This window comes from Macadamia integrifolia, chromosome 4 (assembly GCF_013358625.1).
Source record: "Macadamia integrifolia cultivar HAES 741 chromosome 4, SCU_Mint_v3, whole genome shotgun sequence".
Lineage (NCBI taxonomy): Eukaryota > Viridiplantae > Streptophyta > Magnoliopsida > Proteales > Proteaceae > Macadamia > Macadamia integrifolia.
In genome coordinates, this window is record NC_056560.1 from 15,801,422 (window position 1) to 15,815,543 (window position 14,122).

General features: G+C 38.6%; 1 protein-coding gene across 1 annotated transcript; it reads right to left on the bottom strand.

Annotated features, from left to right (window-relative positions):
* Positions 1 to 1,347: 1,347 nt before the first annotated feature.
* LOC122076672 lies at positions 1,348 to 9,866 on the bottom strand. The gene is made up of 4 exons (XM_042642098.1): positions 9,684 to 9,866; positions 8,054 to 8,504; positions 2,648 to 2,688; positions 1,348 to 2,573 (listed from the first exon to the last, which is right to left on the bottom strand). The coding sequence occupies exons 2-4, from the start codon at positions 8,376 to 8,378 to the stop codon at positions 1,605 to 1,607; spliced, it is 1,335 nt and encodes a 444-aa protein (XP_042498032.1). The 5' UTR covers positions 8,379 to 8,504; positions 9,684 to 9,866; the 3' UTR covers positions 1,348 to 1,604.
* Between the last annotated feature and the right edge of the window lie 4,256 nt (positions 9,867 to 14,122).

Here is a 14,122-nt window from a genome sequence, read left to right on the forward strand (position 1 = left end):
CTGGGCTGAGTTCCCGGCCTATTGACACCCCTAGTTATATGTTTTTTTTTTTTTTAAGTAGTTGTTGAAGGTAAACTTAACTTTTTTTTAATATTAATTATAAATTAAACATTGAATGACTTTAAAAACATAATCAAGTCATAATTTTAATTTTAAAACCAAAATCGAACAATTTAATAAACGATTTTCACAATTTTGATACAAATAATTCTATTCAACTTCGATAAACGATTTTGATTTCAAATTCACATCCTTACCATGGACCGGACTATCTTGTGCTAATTAGCTCATCCCTGGCCATCCACTCGAATGTGTTTGCTTTTACTTCGAAAATGCAACCCATGGATTTAGTTCTCGGCATTGATACCAATATCGATCTCTACTGGATTGGATCAGTATTGAAGAGGATCGATGGGTATCAATCACTTTTGCCTTGGTTTTTTTTTTTTAAGTATAATTTTATTATTATTATTTTACCCCTGAGACGATATGGATAATAGATCTGAATCAATCAAGGATTAGAGATCAAGTATCAGTCAATACCGATACGATATCCATACTTGAAACCATGATGCAACCGGACACATCAAAGTACGAAGGACGACTTTATACCGCAACCAGCATATTATTAGTGTTTATGACCAAATTTGACGGTACTGTCAGGATCAATCATCAATGTCATAGTGATCACTTGATTCAGGTCAATGGCAGTTCATTAACCGCAATGAAAATGGAGAAAGATGGTACAAAAACACCTATGAGATCGTTCAATTTTGCCTTTTACTTTCTCACAGAAAATATTTTTATACTATTTTACCCCTGTTCCAATATTGAATTATTGATAAACCCACCTCGGATTGGTCAGGGTATCGTTCTCAGTCAATATCAATACGGCTAATACTGTCGCTCAAAGTCCAACACCAATAACTACAAGTCTAAACCATGCCTACAAGTCCAATCAAACCACAAAATAGATGAGATCCACAACTCTTGTTGGAGAGAATTGATTGATGAATCACGTCACTGATAGGCTATTTGCTGCATATCACATGACAGGGACGACCTGATAAGATCATCTACAAAACAATTAGGCCAATATAAGGGTTTGGTTTAGTAAGTAAGGAGAATGGAGACCTATAAAACAATCCAACCAGTAAGCTCTGGAATCAAAAGCACAAAATAGCGACCTAGGTTCTCTCATTAGTACATTCCCGTCCTAGATGCCCAATCCATGATACTAAAACTATTTTCAGGGCATACCATCAAGGGGGATCGAAGTCAGCGGAGGACATATTTGAAACAGCTCTTAGCGAACATTCTGAACCTGCAAAGCTACGAAAAAAATGCTAAACCAGCAAAGAAACACACATATAACACATTCATAATGCGAGAAATTGTACAAGTAAAATAGTGATTCAAAACAAATAAGGTGGGAATATGTTGTCATTTCCCTATGCCGCTACCAAAGTTTCCATCCACTTGAATCTGTACAACAATCCAGTAAATTCTGCCTTAAATTACCATCTCACCTGAACTGAAATCCAAAAACAATGAGATCTGGGAAGGACAAAAATGTTGCTCCCAAATCAACAACCTACAATGTTTCAACATCTCTTCAGTGCCAGGTCTGCCATCATCTTTGAACAACCATTCGCTCCATGATCAACTGATATTCTGTTTAATGTATGTGAGGAATGTGGCATATTTTTCTTCAATTTATCAGGGACCTCCTTACTTGAATTACCCTTTAAGGACAGCTTCTTGAGGCGGCTTCGATTCAGTAACACCACAGTGTTGTGAGTGGGTGCACGCAAAGCACCCTCAACACAATCTCCCACCTGGCCACAGCGCCAAGGCTTTGATGGTCCTTCCTCACAAAATGGTCTAAACCTTGGCAACCCATTCCTTGAACTGGTAAAAGCCCACTGGTCTGCCACAATTTCCTCTGATCTCACACATTGAGGGCAAGGAGGATCAAGTTTCTGCGTCTCCGGGGTTGTCTGCTCCAAGCAGTCGGCATGAAAGACATGAAGACATGAAAGCACTCCAGTGACTGGCATGTCCCCGTTCCTCACAATCCTACGAGAACTCCACGGTGATTTCTGGGACAGTAACCTATCACACAATCCGCATCTGAAGCCGTCTGTAAGATTATATGATGGGCCCTTTTTTTCTGAATCCAACTGCTCAGAAACATCAGTGAAATCAATACTACTAGCACTGCTCCACCGCAGTGCTTCTCTCTGGGGGGTAGTAGCATCAAAATCTGAAACCCCAGAAACAGAACGACGCTCTGCAAAACTTTGAAAAGATTTTGGATCCAAATGTTGATTACTCCTGCTCTCACTGTGGGTTGACAGGTCAATGGAATTTCTAGTGGAAATGCTCCCATGAGTTTCTCTCTCTGGAGTTTGGGTTGGAAAAGATAGAGGGTGGATGGGTTTGGACATGAATGAACGGCGACTTGAGAAGTTGCGATTTGAGGAAGCAGGCATCTTGGCAATGGGCTCATATTCACTACCATCTGACCGGGATGAAGACGATCCTGCACTGTAGCGGATAGCTGAAGTCCCCTGCCGACGAAGACCCAAATCAGAAAGTTGACTACAGGGAAACTAAATTTTAAACGTAGAGATCAAGACAATACCTCCATAGATGGTGTAAAAGATAATGGCCCGGAGGTTTGCTCTGGTGGACATGAAGGATAGTCTTCAGTAAATGAAGGGAATAAAAGTAACCAACAGCAATGATAAATGCTACCTTCCCATGATACAAGAACAACTATAATATCTTCTTAGGATACAACAGACAAAGCCAGGAGTAGAGAGTACTTCTCACTGAACAAAATATATCAACTACGTAACCAACCCCTTATTCAAGATATCAGTGTCAGCACTATATCACTCAAACATCTGGGTGCAATTCTCTTTGTCATAGAACGAAGATGCTGAAAGTACAGTTTCCATCAAACATGAAGTTTGGTTACTAGTTTGGGGAAATGGGGTGTAATAGCATAGATGTAAGCCGTTAGAGGTGAAGTCTGGTATTGAACCAGGGTATGCAGTACAAACACCCCCCCCCACAGCTTTTACCAACATGGCAAAGCTATCACCATATGTTACTAGTTAGTCAGTCCAACATGACCAAAATATGTTACGGCTGGTTTATATTTATGCATAAGAAATAATAATACACAGGAATTCATCCAAAATGGTATTATCATTCACATACCTAGTTCCGCGAGCTGTAGAGTAAGTTGAAAGCAATTAAGTTTAAGCACAAGTACTCGGACAAGAGACCATAGACATCATTATCAAGTAATACATATATTACACCACATGATAAAGTTATGCACCCAAACAAATTATGATCGAGTTTCGAGATTTCTTTGGTTCTTTTTTTTTGGGTGGGGGTGTGTGGGGGTGGGGGGGGTGGAGAGGGGGGAGGTGGTTTGGAAACTACATTCATATGATAGGTGTAACAAAAATATATTTGTATATTACAACCCATATAGTTCCTTTCATAAATAATAATAAAAAAAAGAAGCAATAGCATATATTTTTCTAAAGCTTGACATCCATTTTATTTCCCACCTATTGCATTTAGTTATATTTCAAATCATCCAAAATACTCAACTGAACATAGCCTACTCCCAACTGAGTAGCGGAAGCTGCACAAATCTTATTTCGTTATTCAACTCTATCATCTCTTTCACTACTTCTCCCAAGGAGATTTTCAGCCAGCCCTCTGTTCTGAAGTGATTATATTTGAACAAGGGTAAATTACATTCATGGTCCCTAATGTTTAAGCAAACTATTATTAGGGTCTCTCATGTTCCAGACACTACTGTTCAGGGTACAAAGTACATGGAGATTACAATCTGGTCCCCCACCCCTCCAACAGAAGCTAGTCCAAGTCATGAGATATGTTCTTGTGACTTCTATATTTAGTGAGTATGACTACTTCATCATATCAAAACAACCACTGAACTAATTAAATTAGTGGCTATTCCTACAATGACCTTTGGTGGTTTCCTCTAACCAAGGATCGAATTAGTTAGGAGGGTTCTTAAAGCAAACCAGTTTCTCAACCAAAAAAAATTAGCTCACTACAGGATCTAAAAAAGAGAAGGAAAACCAGAATTTCAAGAACTTCAATAAGGTAACTCAGGAATCTCAGAATGAGCAAAACTTCAGACAAATGGTCTATTCTACAGACAGAATCAGGCTACAGACTTTCGGTCAAGTGCGATGACAGAATAGAGAATTTCAGAGAAGTCCTATCGCTACTAGGATTACAGGTAGCAAATCCAGAACTCCAAGAACCGATCAGAACTTTTCAGAACTAAGAACAGAGCTTCAGAGTTGAATAACAGAATCTACCGTATGAAATCCCAGCACAAACCAAGAATATCTTGTAAGAACTTGTAACAGCAACAAAACATAATTTACTTAATAAAGGTGCTGCAGGGTATAAAAAAAATTGAGAGGATTTGACCTTTGATCTTGATAGAAAGATAAAGAGGTAGATTGAAGAGATAGCCAAGCTATGAATCCACCTAAGCCCCACTTGGAATCCACCAAGTAGTACACAACTGAATCAACAGCATTAAAATTCAGGGGAAAAAAGAAACTGATCCGAATATATTTCAAACAACGTGTCTGAGACCATAGGCCACTACATCTCAATATAGATTTCATAAACTGCCTCTGCAACAGTCCTAAGCTGACTTGGAATTCAAAATATTATTTGAAAGAGCCAAAATAGACTAGTCTTTGATGCTCCTACTAAAACTAGGACTCGAAAAACAGAACATAGAATGTTATCTGGACCCAAATTCCTAATAATTCTATGACTTGACTTGGCAACCTTTTAACATAAAAAAAATTTACTCTAAATTAATCCTACTTGATTAATCTCGTAATCCTAGCTTCTACCCCATATTATAGACCCATTAAAGTGGCCCACTACAAGGAGAGCACATTGCACTAAAGGCACTCATGTATAAAACCCAAACCAAGACTTATGATGCGGTACTAGACCAGCGAAGGACGAGAAAGAACCAGCCCAACTAGCCGCACAGTTTTCCTAAAATCAGTCCATATTGGGCCCATAATATGGTTCAAATTAAAGCCTAATTATGTCCATAATATGGCCAGCACAATAGATTAAGAATGTGGACCGATGTGACTTGATTGGAATTACTATTTAGTATTTATTATTTGTAATAGGTTTAGTGGCTAAGTAATTAGCTACATAGTAGTTTCTATTTTGGTGTTATTATTTTCCTTTTGAATTTTAGACTTCTAGTAACTAGATCTCCTATGAAGTTTCTATTTATTGCACTACATCTATTAAAATTTATATATAGAAGAGAAGGGGACCCTTCCCACGTTTTTGGAAAGTCAACCTATTGTGTCTCTTCAATGGAGCATGGCCTTGTAGTAAACCAAGTGCAACCAAAGTGGTGAAACCTTGGACTGGTGGGAGGTGGTGAAACCAAGCCATATCCATCTTTTCTCTTCCTTTTCTTTTTGTTCTTTCATCATTCTTCTTTCTCTTTCATATTCTTACTTTTCTGTGGATTTCCAGCACCCTTTCTCTGTCTTACCTTGGGTAACCTTAGCTAATATTGTCCCTCCTTATGCTATCTTTTTTATTATTAAGATACAATTCTGTTAAACATTGTTTCTACAAGTTTTAGTTCCTGTTTTCCTTCTACTGCGATTTCTGGTTTACCATATTTGATGTCAGAAGCTTAATCTTAATGTTTCTCTTAATATAACCATTGGATAGGCTTCAAATTTTGATATTGTCTGACTCTCCCGATTCACTAAAATCGACCAAAATCTGGCAGTCATCTGAGAGGTGGATTGAAAATTATGGACCATTCTCTCACTTACTAATTTCGGTTTATTTCGAGTTCTTATTTTCTGTTGGCACTTGTTTGTTCCAATCCAACCGTTGGTTGGCCTTGATATTTTAGGCACTTATCCAAGTTTCTACCCATTAGAGCCTCTAGTCAGTCCAAGTTTCAGCCTCATCAATTGTAGGTATTGAGAGATCTTCGATGTCCAAGTTTCTGCCACATACTTTTCGTACTGTTTTCACTGTGATTCTGGTTTTTTCTGCTAGGTTTTTTGAGTTGTCTTATCAGCCTAGCAAATCTCATCAGCTTATTTCCACTAAAACAAGACCAATTGTGTGACACTGCATTAGCTCTTTTGGTTGGCTAAACATTCAAGAAATATAGCTGTTTGAATATATCTTATGATGTGGACTAACATTAATCCAACAAAGGGATCCTGATTGTAGTTTCCACAAACACCAAGGGGCCCAACCATAGGTTTTGAAACATGGCCCTGGGTGTAACTTACCTCTTAAACAAATATATCCTCTAAATCAAACAAATGCTAACAATGTGTGTGTGTGTGTGTGCACGCACACGCGCACTCAGGTCCACAATATACTAAATACTGTTGATTTAAATTTTTTTCCTTTTTTTTTATTATTATTTTTTTTTTTTATTTGTGGGTGAATAGAAACATCACAAAAGATTTGTGAATTGCTGTCAATTCACTACCATACTTTCTTCCCTCATGGTGGACTTTAACAAATACAGTTGCATATCAGTTTGGTCTCAAGTTGAATACTGCTGTTCTGCTACTCTTTGATGTCTGTTGATGCCATAATACATGCTGCCATTACACATGTTGATTGATACATGCCTATGGCTGCTATTTCAGTCATTAATGACTAGCAGCAAGTAGGTTACTGATACTCCAACATCTAACCATCAGCTTTGTGGTGGTCTAGGTTACTTATACTCCAACATCTGACCATCAGCTTTGTGGTGGTCTTTAATACAACTGAAGTACAGGACTAATCTGGCCTGTGGTAGAAGAATATTATTAGTTTATGTTTTGTGCTTAAGTTACTAATTTTATGAGGTTGCTGGTTTATGAATTCTGGCCATTGGATTAAGATGAGTTTTATGTATGAAGTTCAATCTAATGAGTAAAGGCAGTGTTGATCGTTTGATGATGATCTGCTGTGTGGCTGTGAAGTTATTGATTTAATTCTAATTCTGGAATGTAGTTCCTATTTTGATTCACTTGCCCATATCTTTATATCCAACCATTGGATTGGAATAAAACTTTAAAAGCGTTTGAAGAAGGCTAAGGAAAATATCATATTTTAGTGACCATAATGCTAACAATTTGGTTGCCAAGGGGAAATTGATAGTTTATTGGTGACTATGAAGGCTAAGGAAAATATCATATTTTAGTGACCATAATGCTTCTGAAACTAGAACTGTTTTCAGACCAATGTCAAAACCTTATATACTTTGTAGCTCATGCTTGGAGCATACAAAGTGCAGACAGGTGCAAGTAGAGTGGCCTGGGAGAGGTTTTTGGAAACCCAGGCCCAGCCTGAGGTCAATATGCCCAGTACAGCCCAACCTCATGCAGGAACTCAACCCTAGCCCAGCCTAGCCTGATGCTATCATGCTAGCCAAAAATATAAATATTACGTTCATTAAAATATTAAGAAATTAAACATAATTGTATTGAATTTCTCGCAGATGTTGTACACCTGCCACAAATTGTGTCATATTTGGAGATTGGCCTTTTTCCTACTACTTCAATTCATTAAGTTTCCTTATTATAAATAATGATCTTGGGAGCTTCTTCACAGACAAAAATAGCACAAAAAAAGGCGATTTCTCTCACAACAAAAGGAATTATTTTATAAAATAGAATAAATGATTTCTAAGAATTTGCATTCCTGCTCAAGTCCAAAATCCTACTTTGCAGGTTCCACTGTCCAACAGCTGAACAAGCATCTAATATAAATTCAACGGAATATCCCAAAGGGCTCCTCCTGATGAAATAAGTTTAGTTTAGGAAATCTACCTATTCATAACAGTATAATTGAAAAAATCATAAAACGGCAGACAAAATAATAAGCATACATAAGCAATTAAGCACACAGACTAAAAGATGCTTGTGATATTAGATATCAAAAGCTACACATCAATGTAGTGTAATACCTCTCATTATTGCAGACACATAATCATCCATATTCACCCCTTGCCTAGGCGGAGGGGTCCACTGTGGAGTCTGAAAACTATCAGACGGACTGCTGAAATATGACCCAAAGCCATCAGAAGCAGAATACTGGTGATGAGGAAGTTGATCCCCTCTTCCCTGGATCCTGCTTTCTTTACTGTTTGATGAGAGAGAAGGCTCATAAATCTGAGCAGCATTTTGTGTAGCATCCAGTAAGCCTTCAGGCTGGAACATATAATCCCATCTTCCAGATAAAGGAGGAGAAAAGCTTGTGTTTGTTTGCCAGTAAGGTTCACTGGGACCCATGGACCACTCTCTGCTAGCCGTATTGGCTCCATGTGGCCTTGCAGCCACACAACAAAGCGACCCCGTCTTAGCTATTTTTTATGTAACTTCTCGCAAACAGTGAACTTTCCGTTGACTTTCTCAAAACTGCTCAATGACCAGCTCAGAGCATGAGATCAATCAATGACATAGAATATTATGGCAATAAGTTGTAAAAATAGATCCCTGACAGTAGCTACAGCCATAGTTAAATGAACTAAAACTCCAGATAACATGATCTTATGAGCTGGAAATCCAAAGAAAAAAATATGCTTAAAAAATGTAGACTCCACAGAATAGTCCAAGGATAGTCAAGTCGCATCATGTCACATCATGTAGAACAACCCAACATCCAATAGACAACTCCATGTCCTAAACTGTCATAAAAACATCCCCATGAAATACCAAGAAACTGTCCACTCCAACAACATAGTTCATCTCTTTGAAAACCTGAACTTCTTGAGTAATCTAGCACCCCGGCAAAAAAAAGCATAGCATATATTTGAACAATAGCAAATAGATCGTTCAATCATCAGAACCAGGTAGAACAAACCATGGAATATAAATCGTGTGGTATGTTGAATGGCTATGAAAAGCAAGGTTCAAACTTAAGCTTAAAATCCAATTTAATATAATAACAATATGAAGAAGAATGCATCTATTGATCCAAAAGAAACGTCCAACTAAAACTGATATACAGGGAGACATATCATTAACAAGAATGGATGATAAACAGAACTACTTCTTACCACTTAAATATCTAACATCAGTATGAAAGGGATAGGAGACAAAACAGCAGTGTTGCCCACAATTTATAGTAAGAAAACCTAGATAAAGTAAACAGGAAACAAGAACAGGGCATATATGTAGGGTCTATAGTGGTCATATTTTGTACAAACCGCACTCAAGCACACAAGAACCTGAAATCTTTATAACAAATACATGGAAAGCCTTCGTTCTTATAAGGGCCAAAAGTCACAATATTAGCAACCAAAGAATCTTAAAACGTTGAATTACGGAATTCAAAATGAAAGGAAACAAGTTGGGAAGAACAGAGCGAAAAAATAAAGATAAAAACGAACCAGACGCTAAGACAAAAGGTGAACCCACAGAGAGTTATAGTGATCAAATAAGAAAATTTACCAAAGATGAAACCGATAGATATCAACCAATTTTCTGAAACTCATCTCCAAACTAGGTCATATACACATCTTTTAAGTTCCAAACAAACGTAGAAAAAAAAAAAAAGAGTAAATTAAGACAATGGGATAGACAGTTAGCGCTTACAGAGTATGGCTTTACGAAGCCGAGGCCAGAGTATCGAACCGCTCAGCAGTGTCTGAGGTTGGAGAAAACCCTAATTCGTAGAAAGTAGGGAGAGGTATGGAGTGAGTAAGAGGAAAGAAATAAAGAAGGGAGTGTGTGTACCGGAAACCCAGAAGAAGGAAGCGGTAGTGTTTTGGCTCTACTTTTTGAATTTAATACTGTCTAATAATCTGTTGCTTTATGAAGTGTTTGGTCCCGTCTCGTTTCCGTGCCTAATAATTTGAAAGGGATATCTTACCGTATAATTGAATTTTTATTTTTATTTTTCGCTGTATTTTTTATTTATTTATTTATTTTTATTTTTTTGGTGGGGGTGTTGCGGACGTTTACTGCCAGATAGCATAGTTCCTGCACCAGCGCCTAAGCCCAGCCGCCAAAGTGAGAACGCATATGGGCCTCCACACCAGAGATCTTTTCCTTTTTTTAAGGGGGGAGAAGGGGTTTGTTTGGTGGACTACATGGCCTTCATCAATGTTGGGGCCAATGGGAGCATGCAGATGGACATCTAAGGGAAGAGTGGCCATTTCATTCCCACACGTAAGAGAGTTTATCGTTTTTAATTGCACCATAAACTAATGAATTATTAACTTATAAATTTGAGAGAGGGTTTCTAATCATAAGTGATACCCAAGGTTTCCGGATCTTTGACCCGACTAATCCCTGGGGTCACTGTGATACCGCTTATACATGATCAGGTAAGTCCGAGATAAAAACTCTCGTGTAGTGGCTCCCAAGAAGTTAGATGCAGCGGCAAAGGTTTGATCACGGGACCTCGCTTCCTGAGGCGGAGTACCGTGTCCCTTCCAAGCCAACTACGCTAACCCTTTGGGGTTGTGGGGAAGAATCTGCACACTACACTAATGATTGCCTTAAAAAGATATTTTTGTATAGGACCCACATATCTAGAGTAAAAGAAAAAATCTATGTGAGAAGATAATTGCACTCTGGACTAATCTTTTGACATACGATAAATAATGAAACATTATACTTAACTCGTCATAGTGGCAGTGAAGAATATGTTGTTATTATTATTATATAAAATGAACAATTTAAGTTGGCTCAGACAACTTGATTAACAAAAAAATTATATATATATATATATATATATATCCGTTTCCTTTCTTTATTAATGGATATTGACTTGGAATCTCCAACCCTCTCCCCAACTGATAATGGATTTCAAGAGCTACCCATTATTGCCTCCACCAAGACTTAATTAAATAAAAACTTGTATGCATCTAAATCAAGGCTCATTACCTAACATAGCAAAAACCTAGCAGCCCTTGTGGCAACCTATATCAAATATCTATCCTTGCAAACAATAGAGACTTAAACCTTAGATATACAATTATGTGAAAGAGAGGGAGATTTTGAAACATCATTTTATTCTTAAAGAACCATATACAATACATGGTAACAGGTGAGAGAGACAATATGTGAAGAATCTCCAGCCTGGAGAAGTAAGTGGAGCGAGAACGTTTCAAAGTAACCCAAAATAGAGAAGACTTGAATCTATTCCGTGCATAATCCCTAAGGTTCAACAGCCTAAATGTGTTTAAGAAAAGAAAACATGCCATAAATAGCTAGAATCAAGCTTTAAAAAAAAAAGTACACTATCATTACTAGACATACATTTAACAAAAACACTCTTTTGTTGCAAGGTCTCCCCATTAAAATTTTCTTCAAAAATTTCTTAAATCGGAGATAAAGAATCAACTTTCAAAGAAGAGTCCACACCAAGTTCTTAAAAAAAAAAAGACAAGCATGCTAGCAGAATACCCAGGTATCAGGTATGCTAGCATGCCTGGACCGTTGGATTAGAGGTGTAAAATCTACACCGTTGGTACTTGTTGCCTTATCTAACCTACACAGCCCTGACGCTCTACCATCACTCTTCTTCTCCCTCACTATCTCCGGCTTCCCCCATCTCTCTTCCACAAATTCAGTCGCCCTTGATGTCCCTATCTCCGGCTTTCCCTCTCTCTACACTAGCAACAGCTGCCGATCCTTCAAGGGTCTCTCGAGAGCCTTAATTATCAAGACGTAATCAACTTAGGAATCCTAAACCTAGACTTCTCGTCTTCACTTCGTCGGCCGTCGCCCGAATTCCGATCAACCCAGGACCTCCAGCAGATAGTCTTCCTCGTCAATAGGTGTGAGCATTCTGTAGATACTCTTAGTGTGCTTGATATGATGATTCCTGAAATAATAAACAAGGGTTTCAAGGGTGTAGAGATTGTCGTGCTTGGATCGATACTCAGTCTCGGCTCCATAAGGGAAGATGTAGTCATTGGCGAATTGGAATTCGTCACCGACTTGGAAGAATTCCAATTCTCTCTCTCTCTCTCTTCTTTATAAACAAACAAGGCAAAACCATCGCTAACCTGCTTATCTGCCAACAAACATCCCATCCTTTTCATCTCTCTTCTTCTATATAACGTTCTTTCATCTGCCTTCACAGAGCTTCATTTATTTCAATGCTTTCTCATCTGGGTTTCCTTTCTACCAATAAAATTTAAAGAAATAAAAAATAAAAATCTGGGTTTCCGTGATTTTGGTTTCTTTTTCTCTGTAATCACTCACCATTTTGGTTGTTGTTGCATTGGACATATACCGAATGACCTCTCTTTAGAAGCTTTTCTGCTTTAATGGATTTCAACCTTTTTAGTTTTTAGCAAATTAAACCCACTTCCACTTCCATTCATAGTTTGAAACCTAAAACCGAGGGCAGGGAGGGAGATCCACCATAGGGCAAGGAGAGGGAGAAAGAGGTGGAAAGGAGATTCAACATCACCGATCACCGGTCACCGATCACCAGTCACCGGTGAGTTGCAAAGGATTATGGGAAGAGGGGAGAGGAAAGGTGTAGCAACAGTGGATTGAAAGTTTGTATATATTCTCTCCATCCAACGGTTTAATTTAAGTTCATCAAATCCTACGGTCAAAATCTTGCTAGCATTCCTAATTCCTAGGTACTACGCTAGCATACCTATCCCTCTCCCTAAAGAAATATAGAAGTTTCCCCCATCCAATATTCTTATTAGGAAAAGGTCAGATTATGCTAGCAGGATATCCAAGTATCAGGTATGCTAGCAAGCTTTGACCGTTGGAGGGTCAAATCTACACCGTTGGGTACTTGTTGTCTTACCTAACATACCCAACCCCAACACTCTACCATTACTCTTCTTCTCCCTCACTATCTCCTGCTTCCCCTGTTTCTTCCACAAATTCCGTCACCCCCGATATTCCTATTTCCGACTTTCCCTCTCTCTACACTAACAACAGATTCCGATCCTTCAAGGGTCTCTCGAGAGCCTTAATTATCAAGACATAATCGACTTGGGAATCCTAAACCTAGACTTCTTGTCGTCACGTCGTCGACTGTTGCCCGAATTCCAATCAACCTAGGAACTCTAACAGATAGTCTTCCTCGTCGATGGGGACAGGACCTGGGTCTTTAGGGTTTTGAGGGACAACGAATTCGATGGCTTAGCATTCTGTAGATACTCTCAGTGTGCTTGATATGGTGATTCTTGACGAAATAAACAAGGGTTTCGAGGGTGTAGAGATTGTCGTGCTTGGATCGATACTCAGTCTTGGCTCCCGCAGGAGAAGATGTAGTCATTACCAAATTGGAATTCGTCACCGACTTGGAAAAATTCCAATTCTCTCTCTCTCTCTCTCTCTCTCTCTCTCTCTCTCTCTTCTTTATAAACAAGCAAGGCAAAACCATCACTAACCTGCTTATCTGCCAACAAACATCCCGTCCTTTTCATCTCTCCTCTTCTGCATAACATTCTTTCATTTGCCTTCACAGAGCTTCATTTATTTCAATGCTTTCTCATATAGGTTTCCTTTCTACCAATAAAATATAAAGAAATAAAAAATAAAAAAATCTGGGTTTCCCTTTTCTCTGTAATCACTCACCATTTTGGCTGTTACTGCACTGGACAGATACCGAATGACCTCTCTTTAAAAGCTTTTCTTATTTAATGGATTTCAACCTCTTTAGTATTTAGCAAATTAAACCCACTTCCACTTTCTTTCATAGTTTGAAACCTGAAACTGACAGCGGGGAGGGAGATCCACCTTAGGGCAGGGAAAGGGAGAGTGGTGGAAAGGAGATTTAGCATCACAAGTCACCGGTGAGTTGCAACGGGTAGCAGAAAGAGGGGAGAGAAAAGGTGTAGCAACAGCGGATTGAAAGTCTGTATATCTTCTCTCCATCCTACAGTTTAATTTAAGTTCATCAAATGCTACGGTCAAAATCTTGCTAGTATTCCTGATTCCTAGGTACTAACCTAGCATACCTATCCCTCTCCCTTTCTTATTTTACAATTTTTTTTTGGGGGGTGGGGGGGGGGGGAGCGGGGGTGGTCCAATGACCCACTCACGAATAC

Excerpts from the sequence above, each read along its gene's own strand:
- LOC122076672 (XM_042642098.1), bottom strand. The coding sequence starts at position 8,378 with ATGGGTCCCAGTGAACCTTACTGGCAAACAAACACAAGCTTTTCTCCT. Across the intron at positions 2,689-8,053 it reads TGTGTCTGCAATAATGAGAG|AGCAAACCTCCGGGCCATTA; the intron begins GTATTACACTAC and ends CATGTCCACCAG. Across the intron at positions 2,574-2,647 it reads CTTTTACACCATCTATGGAG|GGGACTTCAGCTATCCGCTA; the intron begins GTATTGTCTTGA and ends CTTCGTCGGCAG.